At 45.0% G+C, this 13991-nt stretch overlaps 1 protein-coding gene across 3 annotated transcripts in view; it reads right to left on the bottom strand.

Moving 5' to 3' along the window:
- The window catches only part of afap1 (actin filament associated protein 1), a 296334-nt gene that overhangs the window by 112608 nt on the left and 169735 nt on the right, over positions 1 to 13991 (bottom strand). For all 3 annotated transcript variants that reach the window (XM_038792092.1, XM_038792095.1, XM_038792093.1), the window contains one exon: positions 6611 to 6722. In XM_038792092.1, the coding sequence (XP_038648020.1) occupies positions 6611 to 6722 (112 nt within the window). The remainder of the gene's footprint in view (positions 1 to 6610; positions 6723 to 13991) is intronic.

The raw sequence follows: 13991 nt of genomic DNA, 5'->3' as shown, positions 1-13991 counted from the left end.
GCGTTCCCGCCGGCAGCAACCAGGGGTGAACGGCGCCGACGGGACTGTCATTTCTTTCACCGGCCGCTCGGCCCATTCGGACTGGAGAATCGCCGCTTGCCGTTTGCGGCGATTCTCCGGCCCGGATGGGCCGAGCAGCCAACGGTTTCGGGGGGGGAGGGGGGGTGTGAAAATTGCGTGCGGGTGTCGGGGCGGTGTAGTGCGACTCATACGCCCCCCCCCGGCGATTCTCCCACCCGGCGTGTGGAGAATCACCTGGTGACTGTGATTATTGTGTAGTCAGGGGCAGACTTGGTATTTTGATAAGATTTATTGGTTAGTTCACTTGTGTTGTGACTCAGGGGCACGTGGGGCTGGAACTGACCTCACACTAGCCCAGTGTGCCGTAACAATCTCTCAGAATCACCAGGCGGGTCAGGAGCTGAATTGTCTGCCCACCATCAGTTTGAAGGTTCCATTGCCATATTCAAACACCAGTGCAACGCACTCATATCACTCGCTCCAGACTACCCGTCATCAGGAGGCTGCTCAAGATCGCATCCGGCCAAAAGCAAAAGGCCACCTCCCTCAAAAAGAATGCAGCACCCCGTTTCAGTCATAGAATATACAGTGCAGAAGGAGGCCATTCGGCCCATCGAGTCTGCACCGACCCACTTAAGACCTCACTTCCACCCTATCCCCGTAACGCAATAACCTCTCCTAGTCTTTTTGGTCACGAAGGGCAATTTAGCATGGCCAATCCACCTAACCTGCACATCTTTGGACTGTGGGAGGAAACCAGAGCACCTGGAGGAAACCCATGCAGACACGGGGAGAACGGGGAATCGAACCTGGGACCCTGGCGCTGTGAAGCCACAGTGCTATCCACTTGTGCTACCGTGCTGCCCTGTACCTGCCTAATCAGGTAGTGTCTTGTGTTGTGTCTTGATCCAAGGAGTCTGGGTGCAGAGGCAACCTGGATGGCTACAGGAAGCGCCCGAGCATCACCTCTCTGGCCTGTGGGGGCTGCGACCTAGGAGGTCGGTGCAGCTAGCAACTGCGTCCAAAGTGCCACACAATGCAGGAAGCGGGATGGATGATATTATCTGCTTTGCCAGGGTACGTCATCCTTCAATTCCCTCCAATATTAAGCGGGTGGGGGGGGGGGGGGGGGGGGAGAGAGATTGCTTCTCCTAACAACCTGGTACAGATCACAGCATAATCACTTCATCAAGTCCCAACAAAGTGAATCAAATGTGCTCTGAAATAGCTTAAGCTCATCCACTAAAACTCTATTTTCTTTTTCGCAGGCGCCAGCAGATTGCAGCCAGCCAGGTAGCCGTGCAGCAGCCCGAGCCCACAGAGCACATCCGAGGATGAGCAGGCTCATGAGGTTATGTCACAGTAGTCACCTGCAGCCTCTGTTCGCGCAGTGACACACACCTCAGTGTGCATAGCTCTAGTGTGGACTCAGGGTTACTTTCTTTTTTAAAAATAAATTTAGAGTACCCAATTTTTTTTCAAATTAACGGGCAATTTAGCATGGTCAATCCATCTAACCTGCACATCTTTGGGTTGTGGGGGTGAAACCCACACAGACACGGGGAGAATGTGCAAACTCCACACGGACAGTGACCCAGGGCCAGGAATCGAACCCAGGTCCTCAGTCCCAGTGCTATCCACTGTGACACATGCCACCCCCGACTCAGGGTTACTTTCTGGTGAACGCCTTGCTGACACATCCCCGCAGTAGTTAGAGGTAGGAACAGCCCAGGTCTGCAGCATTCTGAGGCCTGCAGCACCCTCTCTGTGCTAGTCAGATGTTGAGCCTCTGGAATCAGCTGCCAGCTCAACTCTGGAGATGCAGCGGCAGGCCGAGGGTCCAGTGTTACTGTGCAGACGAGAGTGACCGATGGAGACGTCCATCTGCTTTCTGTCCGATGACACATGCACACACAATGAGCTCCTGTCGGACACCCCAGGGGCCATCAAGCAAGACACTCCAAGGGAGTTTAGCAACTCGGAATCTCCTTTGCATATGCCCAAACACACTCCAGCAGCACAGACTGCAAAGGATGCTCCTGCCCCCGAGCACAAGACCCTTGTCAGGCCTCAAGCCATCAGGGAACACCTGCCATCACAGGCATCTGGGTGTAGCAGTCAGCAAGCTGCCTCCAACTCTGTTTCACCAAGGTGTCATGGTAGGGTGTAGGAAAGTTTAAAAAACTGCAGGCACTTTTGGCTCATGGGTGTGATATCACTTTAGATGAATTGCAGTTATTGATATTCATTGGAAGGATGGGCGGCACGATGGCATAGTGGTCAGCACTGTTGCCTCACGGCACCGCGGTCTCAGGTTCAATGCCCTGGGTCAATATCCGTGTGGAGTTTGCACATTCTCCCCGTGTGTGTGTAGGTCTCAGCCCCACAACTCAACAATGTGCAGGGTAGGTGAATCGACCAGACTAAATTGCCCCTTAATTGGAAATAAATAATTGGATACTCCAAAAAATTTTTAAAAAAAAGATATTCACTGGAAGGTAATGTGAATATTTTAGTCAAATGAAGGTACTGTGATTTTGTACTTTGATTTGCTCTTATCTTAAGGTTTAGTCATCCTCCCACTCAGTGACATTGTCCCACTCTGAGATAATCATTCAAATAATGCCAACCTCAATGCAACTAGTTTCCAGAGCCAAATGTGCTGTAAGGGAGACGTATGCTGGGAAAATTTTGAACCCTTATTCCACAAGGGACAGAAATGGTTGAGCACAGCTCATCAGTAATGAAACTCTAAAAGCATCTGGGTCTCCTCAGTGTTAGTGCCCAAACCCAGACATGCAACTCAAGAGCGCCCTAGGCTGGTCCGCATCTTATTCGCGGCAGTGTTTGCACCATTAGATAGCGTTGAAAGTGTAAAGCCTCATCTTGCATCCCTATTGTCACTCAGTGGACTTCAAGTCCACAACATGAGCGCATTAGCAGGCCACCGCTAACCAAAGCTAAGATCATGCCATGGTGAATCATGAGATCAGAACGCGCAAGTATGAATGCAGGACTCGTTCTCTCAGCGATGGCTTAACTATTCCCAGTGATAACAGAGAATTGGCTTGGAGGGATAGGGGAGATGTGCCCAGATGGCCTCCTTTACTCTTCCTGGAACCTGCCAGCTGTTACAGTCTCAATGGCATGCTTCCCGTACCCTTCTTCCTCCATGGCATCTCGCAGTAATACAGTCCCTCAGCAGCCCCTGGGGCTTCCTGGACCTCCATACCGCAATCATCCGATCAGCTCTCTCCTCCTTCAGTTCATCCTCCGGCAAGGGCTCACACCATTGCATTAGGCAGTTTGTGAAGGGCACCATACACTGCGATCATACTGGAAACCCTCTCCGGTATTGCAGAGAGCCACCTGAGCAGTCCAGACACCTTAAGTGCATCTTCAGAAGTCCCATGGTCCACTCCATAAGGGAGCATGCAGAGCTGCAAGCAGTGTTGTGCCTCTCCTCATCACGTATTTGAGAACAGTGCGTCGGAATCATGAGCCAGTGTTTTAAGTGGGTAGCCCTTATCCCCCAGAAACCATCCCTGCAGACATTCCAGCTTCTTGGAAATGCCAGGCACCTAGGAGTAACTGAGGATTTAGGACTCATGCCAACTCCAAGGACACTGTACGCACACATACAAGATGCGTTGCGATGGTGACACACTAGCAGCATGCTGATGGAATGGAAGCTGTTGCGGATTTTAAATGTTAAGGGCTACTGCCATGGAGCCCGTATAACCACATGGGTGCAGTCTATTGCACCCTGCACACTTGGGAAGCTTGAGATCTATTGCATCCTGCACACTTGGGAAGCTTGAGATCTATTGCACCCTGCACACTTGGGAAGCTTGAGATCTATTGCACCCTGCACACTTGGGAAGCTTGAGATCTATTGCATCCTGCACACTTGGGAAGCTGAGATGTTTGCAAAGCTGGTGAATCTTTGAGCCCGGCTATCTTTGTCCTGAGCAAACTTGACATAATGATGGGCCTTCCTGTCAATGACATCGGTGATTTCCTTTATGTATCGATGTGCTGCTGACTGAGAGATGCCGCACTGTTGATCCCTGGAATGATGCAATCAGGTAAAGTGACAACATTGAAAAGAATCTGGGCAAATTAAATCCGTGGGTGGAAGATGAAATTTAATGTGTGTAATATGTGACTTAATTTATATTGAAACAGACATCTTAAAATATTTTCAAAAATAGTAAAGGTGCAAGATTTAGTTGCGATAAAAGTAATTCAATTTTTGCTTTCCCTCCCCCTAAAGATGTGCAGATTAGGTGGATTGGCCATGCTCAATTGCTCCTTATAATCCAGGGATGTGTACCTGTGTGGAGTTCTGTTTTAGAGGGTCGGTGTGAACTCTATGTGCCGAATGGCCTCCTTCTGCACTATAGGAATTCTATGTTTCCATGACTAGAGAATGTTGCAGTTCAGCAATCTGGATCGCTTTGACTTAAAATAAATTGTTAGAATGCAGGTACAGCAAGTGATTAGGAAGACAAATGGAATGTTGGCCTTTACTGCAAGGAGAATGGAGTATAAAAGTAGGTGCAAAAAAAGTAGAAAACAGAACACCCCATGAAAATGGAACGCCCCCGCACCCGGAAAATGGGGGCAGAAAATCCCCCACCATGGCTTTTTCTTAACATGTAAGAATGAGGTGCGATTTAGCTTGTACTTGACTTCTTTGCAATACATTTCGCCAAAGTCGGCACTATTTTTTCTGAAACCTGCCTTCAGTAAGTTGAAATACTGGCAATCGCTTGCAACAAAATGCAAAGAACTCTTGCAAGAGAGGAGTGGCAAAACATCAAAAGGCTATTGATAGTCAATGACTGCAAGTAACAGTTAGTGTTAGGTACTAGCATACAATGAAAACCATGATAGAATGACTACAATTTGCTATATTACAATTTTCCTTGTCTCTTTTTTGGATTACAATGATTCAACATTTTTCCCATTCACAACTCCTCTGGATAAATCTTCTGTTTCTTGTTCCATTAGCATCCCCTTTGCCTTGCAGTTTCATCTCTTTTATTGTTCAATCTCTTCTAACTTCCACTTGATCGCAAACTTTCCTTTTATTCTTTCCCTTCCCGCCTCCCTTTCTCCTCCCTTTCCCTACCTTGGAGCCTGGTATGTCTCAAACTGATGAAAAGGCATTGAACTGAAATTTTGGGTTGAATTTTATTCCCCACCCCCACCCCAGGTGGACATGTGCAGGTTGGAAGCCTCATCATCTTCCCACTATTGCCAATTAAGTCTGGGGCAGGAAGGCTCGGAAACCAAATGAGGCTTTTATCCTCCTACCGCTACTGGTATACAACCAATGAACAGCAGGATGCCTGTGGCTTGATGGAGGAGTCCTTCCACTTGTGCAATCCATGCCCAATGGAGAGATCCACTGGAGGTATGGATTGCTCATGGGTGAAGACCTCTGACCTCCTGTCCGGCCCAGATAAATCCATCTGATTTGTGTTATTCCTGGATTTCTGCTGCTGGTTCCTTAATTTGCATGTAGTCTCATTCCCCTATCATCTCTGTCTTCGCTGAGCTATACTGACTCACAGTTAAACAATGTCTTGAATTCAAAATTGTCATCCTTGCTTTCAGATCTCACCCGGGCCTCACCCATCCTCATCTCTGTATTTTCCTGCAACCCCACAACTCTCTGGGATATCCGTGTTCCTCTAATTCAGGCCTCTTGAGCATTATCGATTTTAATCGCTCCACCGTGGGTGGGAGAGACATTCACTTGCCATGGCACCAAGCTCTGGAATACCCACCCTACACGATACCTCTCCACTACGTTTTCCACTTTTAAGACCTCCCTTCAAAACCCAACTCTTTTTACCAAGCTTTTGGTCACCTGACATAATGGGAATTCTTCAGCGGACTGTAGTTAAAGTCCACTGAATGTCGCGTTTAGCGGGGCGTTTCTCAGCACTGCAGTTGCTATCCAATGGCACTTTGCCATTTTATTTTGACCTCAAGGAGATTCTCCCCACCGAGGCCGCATTTAGAGGGCCACATTTACTAATATTATTTTTTGACAGTTTATGATGGCAGCTACATTTTGGCATTCCATTTACATTTTGAAATCACCTCTGTGTATCTTCCAAGTTTTATAAAACTGTATGAAAGAATTTGTGTTCCATTTTTCCAAGTGGACATGATTGGTCAATACTCTCCATTTAATGGATGTGGGGCCAGTGAATTTGTTATAATGCCAGATAATATCAGATCTATCAAATTGTTTATTTGTTGGGAAATTAAAAGATTTATGAAGAGGTTCTCTCTTCTTTAGCTGAAACTTTGGAAATACTAGCATTTCTGCAATATGCAAGGCTCATATGTTCTCTAAATATGTTTGTGTACAATTGAAGCTGTTGTACATTCATCCATTTATACCTTGGTCTTCAACATTCGTATTTATCACTGCACAATTTCTCTCTTAAAGTGTTCACAGAATTCATTTTTTCTTTAATATAAAAATTCATTGAATTCTCAAAGGATTGAACAAAGCATTTAAGAAAGCAAGCATTTCTATTGACACCTCACAGTAATGGGCATTTACCTCGAGAAGTGATGTACTCTGGAGCTTTCCCTGGACTCAGTGGCACCGCTTCCTCATAGTAGCCTTCAGGCAAGGAAGAAGTTGGCAGGGGTGGCGGGCTGTTTTCTATTGGCTGAAGCACAGAAAGCACTGTTATTAGGCTAACATGAACATGTTTCCATCACTCCCATACCATTCGCTGAATATTGCAGAAATACCTTCCTATGAAATATAAAGTACAGGGGAAACGGGCTTCTCAAAAATCACATTCATAATTATTGCTGAACCCAGTCCAACTGTCCTTGGATGAATGTCAAATTCTTAAACCTGAATCAACAATTTTGACTGAAACCTCCAGAAAGAGACATGTCAATTACTGTTCTCCCCATCTGCCAGCTGAATTTTTATCTTGAACCAATCGGAAAATAAAGGGAGAGAAAACAGGCAAGAATCTTGGAAAACCTCGAAAATCAAAACATTAAGACATAGTAAATTCATCCAAGCTAATAGAGTGGGACAGGAGATGGGTCATGTATTTGATTGGACTGCAACGGACATGTGAAAGATGAAATTAAGCTTTTAAAAAAAATTTCAGTTTAGTTAAATAAATAAACGTATATCTATTTTTGGATTTTGGCTTTATCCTAATCTATTACTTTACTTTCACTCGATACATTATTCCAAGAGAGACCAGGCAATATACACAAATTGTTCAAAGACAGTCATCAATGCGCCTGGGGAAGAGGTAATGGAGGGTGCTGAACAGGGCTGGAACAAAGGATGTTCCCCCGATCTCACAAGGCAGGCATAGCTAAAAGCATTATGGATTCTGATAGCAACACCATTTATTTGGAGAAAGTGAGTGTAGTCAAAGTTGTTTAATATGAGAATAGGTTCAGCAAGAAGGAGGAGGGGGTGGTGGTGGATGGTGACAGGCTGAACCTCCATTCAAGGTGGAATTAGGGAATCCTCAGACCATCCTGATGGGAAATGGAGGTGTAGAGAGATCGGAATACAGTGAAAAGCAGACCACTAAGGCCAGGAAACTGGAAATTGTTAGGCACTGCTTCTCTGAAAGTAGTAAATATAGTTGGGAAGGGACTGAATAGGGGAAGAAAAACAAGAGTTGAAATCGGAAGAAATCAGTTCTGTGGGGCAGGACTGTTTGTGGATCTTGGGGTATATATCTGGGCATAAATACAAAGCAAACAACAGGTCGATCACTATATGTGGATAAATGCAAATGAGCATGGAAATACTTAGTACATTCTTGGGACCTGTTACATTTTCTAGAAAATAACAACTTGCCTTTCATTACTGCTACATTCTCATGTGACTTCTTAAACTTAGATAGTCTGTTTTACAGCCTCATTAGCAAACAAACAACAGAAAGGGAAAGCATTGACAATGCCAACCATACAGTTTGGAAAACCATAAATCACTTCCTTAAATAACTTGCAGAGTTTAACCAATACCATTTGCAATAGTGACAAAAATGGCCTATTCAAAAACGTTCAGTGCCCTGTCTATCCTTAAAATCGTCTCTAATTATGTTTCTGTGCAAGGACTATGATCATAAGTTCTATCATCAGAAGTGCTATGATCAGAAGTGCATGGCCACCTCCTGCTACTCAGCCAAACTCACTTACATCTGTGTATTTTTAAGTTAATTTTTCATTTTTTTTTAATGAAGCTGCAGTACTCATCGCTGAGAACATACAACCTCTTTTATATCTGTACAGGTTGTCCTTTGCCCCCAGTCACCTATTTACATCTACAGCAAGGAGGAAATAGCGAAATACTTACCTGTTGTTGACCCAGCCACCAGATCACATGGCAGAGTGACTTGGTGGAGACACAGTTTGATTTGCTAAAACATCATGATGCCATTGCACAATCTGAGCCACCCTTTTGAAACAATTGATCCAACAAGTTTTACTAAAAACAAGAATTAAATGGTCAGAATTTGTTGATAGTTATTGAAACATCTTGCTCTCAATCGGCAGTCAATTGTGTTTGGACAGCGGAGTCAACTGCTAAAATTCCTTCGGAATAGAGCCTGCACAAGTTAGCCTTTCAAAGATTAAATTTTGGGATTTAAAAAAAAAAAATTACTATCTAACGGTATTAAATACTGGAGTATTTGGTATTTGGAAAATGACACTCCGGAACACTCGATAAACGGAAGAAAGGAACTTTATTGTGGCGTGTTCTCTCTCATACTATCTGCCTCTGTTTCCCGTTCTACATCGCACTACATCACTTCCTTGCATATATTACTGCAGCAGATTCTACGGTGAGCCAAAGGGACAAATATATAAAATTTCCTCCCCCCCCTTAATTTAAACGTCTGCAAAACAAGTTCAAAATGAACAATGGTCAATAGGTTAGTCATTACTAAATTCAGGCGGTCTGGAGGTCGCCACTCTTAGAACGGTTGACAGCGAACCTCTGGTGTTTTCATCTTCACACTGATATCAGTGGTAGTTGGTTTAACCAGTATTGACAAGGGAACTGGAAGTTGCCTCTGCATCTGGACCGAGGATGAGATGTTGACTTCCTCAGCAGTGTCTGATGGTGTAGGGGCCGCAGGAAAGTCCTGACTTGGTACAGCTGAACCGGAGTTCTCAACAAGCTCCAATTTTAGCGAATCTATTTTTCCAGCCAGTAACTAACTGGTCTGCATGTCTCCTCCAGATAATGTCACCTGCCATCTGGACAGTATGAGAGACAGGTCCAGTTTACGCAAGGACTGTGGCAGGAACCCATTTCTCCCATGAGGACTAATTCCCAGCCAAGACTCCTTGTCCTGGTGGAAAACTGCTTTGCTTTGATGCTGCTCCACTTGTGCTTGTTGTTGCTGTCGCATAATCTCCTTGGTTTTTGGAGGTTTTAAAAGATCAAATGCAAAATGCAGCTGTCCTTTCATCATGAATAATGCAGAACAGGTCTTGGCCGTGGCACGTGTGGTGCTCTGATATACAAGTGAGAATTTGTTGAGGTGTTGGATAATCGAACCTTGTCCGTTAGTTGTTTTCAAAGCATGTTTCATGGTTTGGATGACGCATTCTGCTAATCCATTTGTGGCAGGGTGATATGGCATGGATGTAGTGTGTTGAATGCCGTTTTCTTGTATGAAGTTCTAAAATTCCTGCGAGATGTATTGAGGTCCGTTGTTGCTCACCAGTTTTTCTGGAAATCCAAAGCGACTAAACGCTTCTCCAAAATTCTTAGCGGTCTTCTCAGATGAGGTACATGTCATCACAGCGACCTCTGGCCATTTGGTGTGAATGTCAACAGTTATTATAAACATGTGTCTGTTGAAAGATCCTGCAAAATTCACATGCACACGTTGCCAAGCCCCTTCAGATCACTCCCTAGGATTTAACTTTCTGCACAGAAAGATGTTCAAGTTTTTTCTTCGATCTTAGCACCATGTCCAGGCCACCAGGAAGCGTTGCACTATTTCCTTCATGCGTACCACTCCGCAGTGGTCTTCATGTAGCTTCTGGAACATCCGTTTCCTCAATGGTGGCAGAATAATCACTCTGAGCTCATATAGAAGACACCATGACTGAATTGACAGCTCTATTCTCCTGGAGTAGTCGGGTTGCAGGCTGGGTGACTCCTGAAGTGTTTCATTGTAAAACCATGTCCATCACTTCTGAGAGCATAGGGTCATTCTGAATATGTAATGGCAATCTTGAAAGACCATCTGCGTTACTATGTAAACTAGACTGGCGGTATTTAATGGTGCAAGTATGTGCAGACAGGAGCAATCTCCATCTTTTCATCCTACTTGCGAGTGATGGAATTCCTATATGGTCCAAAATTGATAGTGAATGGACGATGGTCTGTCAGCAACTCTCTCCCATACAGGAGTTGCTCTCAGCTTTGCTTAAGGTTCAAGAAGCAAAAGTAATGGATCTTTCTTCATCCAATGGCATGATGTGGGAGACCACCACTACAACACCACAAGGAGATGCATCACAAACTAACTGTAAGGGTAAAGTTGAATCAAAGTTCGTAAGAGCTTCCAATTTAAGAAGAAAAATCACACACAATCTGGCAAGATTTTCTGAACATCAACACAGACTTGTAGGATTATCCCTACTAATATTAGTTACACAGGATACAACATGGTTTATTAACTGTCAATATTTTCTACATCCACAGAGCTTCTTTCTTTCAGAGCGAGATGTTAGCCGAGACAACTTAGAGAACAGCGTCAATTTTGACTATGTTATTTCTGGCGCACGAAAGATGTTCCTTCTCACGGTTTGCATTTTATCAAGTTACTTTGGAAAGAATTGGTGCTATCCGTTTACTGAATTATGAAAAAGTGACTGACGGTGAAGCAGTCTTGGAGTGAAGAATGCTGAACTGTCTCGCTAGATTGACACTATGTCAACTAAAGGACACTAGCCAAAAGTATGTAATTTGCTGGTTGGGCCATACCCATGTTCACTTTTGGTCACAAGAATCTAAGAAATCTGGCCCCTTGAACCTGCTCTGCAATTCAATAAGATCATAGCTGATCTGATTGTGATCTCGTCTCAACCCTCCTGCTTGCCCCCTATAACCTCGACTCCTTTTCAAATTAAAAACTTGTCTAATGTAGCCTTGAATATATTAATTGCTCTGCGGGGGTAGAGAATTCAAAAGATTAATGGTCTGTGAATGAAGAAATTCCTCCTCATCTCTGCCTTAAATGAGAGACCCCTTCTTTAAACTCTGCCCCAGTTCTAGATTATTTAATGAGTCAGTTGGTCAACTGGGTCCGCTTGTACCACTCTTGCCTTTGAGTTACACAGTTGTGAGTTCAAGTCCCACACGAAGGCTTAAGCATAAAAATTCAGAGGGTGTACTGCACAGTTGAAGGTGCTATATTTCAGATGAGACAGAGCACCTGCTCTCTCAGATAGACACAAAAGACCCCATTGCACTTTTTAAATGGAAGGTCAGCAGAGCTATCCCCAATGACCTTGCCAATATTTATATATTCATAGAATCCCTACAGTGCAGAAGAAGGCCATTCAGCCCAAGTTTGCACCGACCCTCCAAAAGAGCACTCTACCTGAGCCCACTCTCCCTATCCCCGTAACCTAACCTGCACATCTTTGGACTGTGGGAGGAAATCGAAGCACCCAGAGGAAATGCTGTGATGCAGCAGTTCTAACCTCTGTACCACCCCAATCAACATTACAAAAGTAGGTTACCTGGTCATTATCACATTGCTGTTTTTGTAGGAAATTGCTGTGCATAAATTGACTGCTGTGTTTCCCACAATACAGCAGTGACTACAATGGCTGTGAAGTGCTTTGAGGCATCAAGTGGTCATGAAAGGCAGAAGGAAAATGCATGTCTTTCTTCCTTTTTCATAGAATCATAGAATTTACAGTACAGGAGGAGGCCATTCAGTCCATCGAGTCTGCACCGACCCTCGGAAAGAGCACCTTACCTAAGCCCACACCGTCACCCTATCCGTAACCCAGTAACCCCACCTAACCATTTTGGATACTAAAGGCAATTTAGCATGGCCAATACACTTAACCTGCACATCTTTGGACGGTGGGAAGAAACTGGAGCACCCGGAGGAAACCCACGCAGACACAGGGAGAAAGTCCAGACTCCGCACAGAGACTAAAAAAGTATACATTTGGAACTCCAGGTAATTCAAGACAGCACAACGAGAAGGGAAAGGAGGCCAAAAGGAATAAAGTATCAATGCAATGCAGAAATCAGGATGAACTTCATCCAAAGGGTAAATAGCAAGTAAAAAAAGTAAAGTCACAGTAGTTCCAGACGACCATAGGCTGCTTTCCTCTGTGAGGGGGAAGAGCTGACTGGTGGTGACTTAATCGGAGCATCACCATGCCTCAGGCGAGGAGCAAGGTTGAGAAGGGGGGCCTTCATGAATAACCTTAGCCAAGATTTGAACTCACATTGTTGGCCTCGCTCTGTGTCACAAATCAGCTGTCCAGCCAACTGAGCTGAACCAGTGTTGCTCGCACAAGTAAGTTAGTGGATGTAATATACAGGTAGATAATGGGAAACAGTACAGTGATTGGTAAACTTACAGCAGGGAGCCTTGCTAAACAAGACCTCAGATCAGATAATTGACTGCAGAAGTCAGCATATCAAATTTCATTGTTTTTCATTCTCCGATTGCTGAAATATAGGGCGCGATCGAATGGCCATGCACCTGAAAAGCTGTGCACCATGACACAGTATGGCCAATAGAAGCTGGGAGACCCCGTTCGCGGGATCTACTCGGCTTGCAACACCACTCAAGATGTTGCGATGTAAATCCCACCCATTGTAGACGGGATCACTTTTAGTCAAATATGCATATTAGAGCGAGACAGCTAGTCTCACTTTAATGTGCAGTTTCCCCAAAGTATCTGAGGCGTTCGGATCTATCTCCTTCATCATGGACATCACAGGCAACACTGTTCAGTACTGATTTCCACAAATGGGGACCTGACAAAATGGTACTGGTGGGGTCTCCCAGGGATTCGGAGGCTACCAGGTGCATGCCCTTTGGGCAGGGTGGTACCCTGGCACTGCTGGTGCCACCTGGGCACCCTGGCTGTGCCAGCCTGGGGCTGCCAAGGTGCCCAAATAGCACTGCCAAAGTGCCAGGCTGTCATTTTATATGCGGTAGCGATTGTGCTGTGGTACCCTGCGCAGGTGTTGGGGGTGGGGCGGTTCCAGGACTCTCCCATAATGCATTGGGAATTAGGGTGGGTCGGGATCGCTTCAGGGGCTCAAGAGATTTAAAATGGTGTCCCCCATCTCTCGCTACACTGAGGGGCTCTGGTAGGTGGAGCTCCTCAGTGCACAAAACAGGGCTATGTGCGGCCTTGGCCGTGACCCCTATCCAATCCGGGTGCTGTTTTATAGCGGTGTGTTTCTCAGTGCTGTGAGTGCTGGGAAACACACGGCTAAACGCGCTCGCTATGGGATTTTGTTCCCATTTAGTTAAATCTCACCCAAAGCATATTATAAAAGGTCGCATTTCAAATAGTCAGTTGGTCTGAGTCAGCCTCTAGACATTCCTGGATGGAAATGTAAGAAATGTTGCTGCGGATTTTTGCATGATTACAATGAATTTGCTATTTGCAGCAATGTCTGTACATAAGAGATTATTATATCCTGTATAGAGAGGTTAATGCTTTATTTCTCTTTACTCAGACACAGGCAGTCAGTTGAACTTGCAACTTGCGACCTTAGGCATGTTTTTAGGAACTGAAAGCAGCGCGTCCCAGCAGGCTGCAGGGTTATATGAATAGGCCATTGTATGATAAATTAGTGTGGTGTGCACTCAGCTGGAGGTCTTCTGAACTCTAAAGCTTAATCACGCTACAGCAATTTAAAATGGTAAAATCTGCTTTACATT

The sequence above is a fragment of the Scyliorhinus canicula genome, chromosome 3, assembly GCF_902713615.1.
Source record: "Scyliorhinus canicula chromosome 3, sScyCan1.1, whole genome shotgun sequence".
Taxonomy (NCBI): Eukaryota; Metazoa; Chordata; class Chondrichthyes; order Carcharhiniformes; family Scyliorhinidae; genus Scyliorhinus; species Scyliorhinus canicula.
This window is presented reverse-complemented; position numbering and strand designations above follow the sequence as displayed.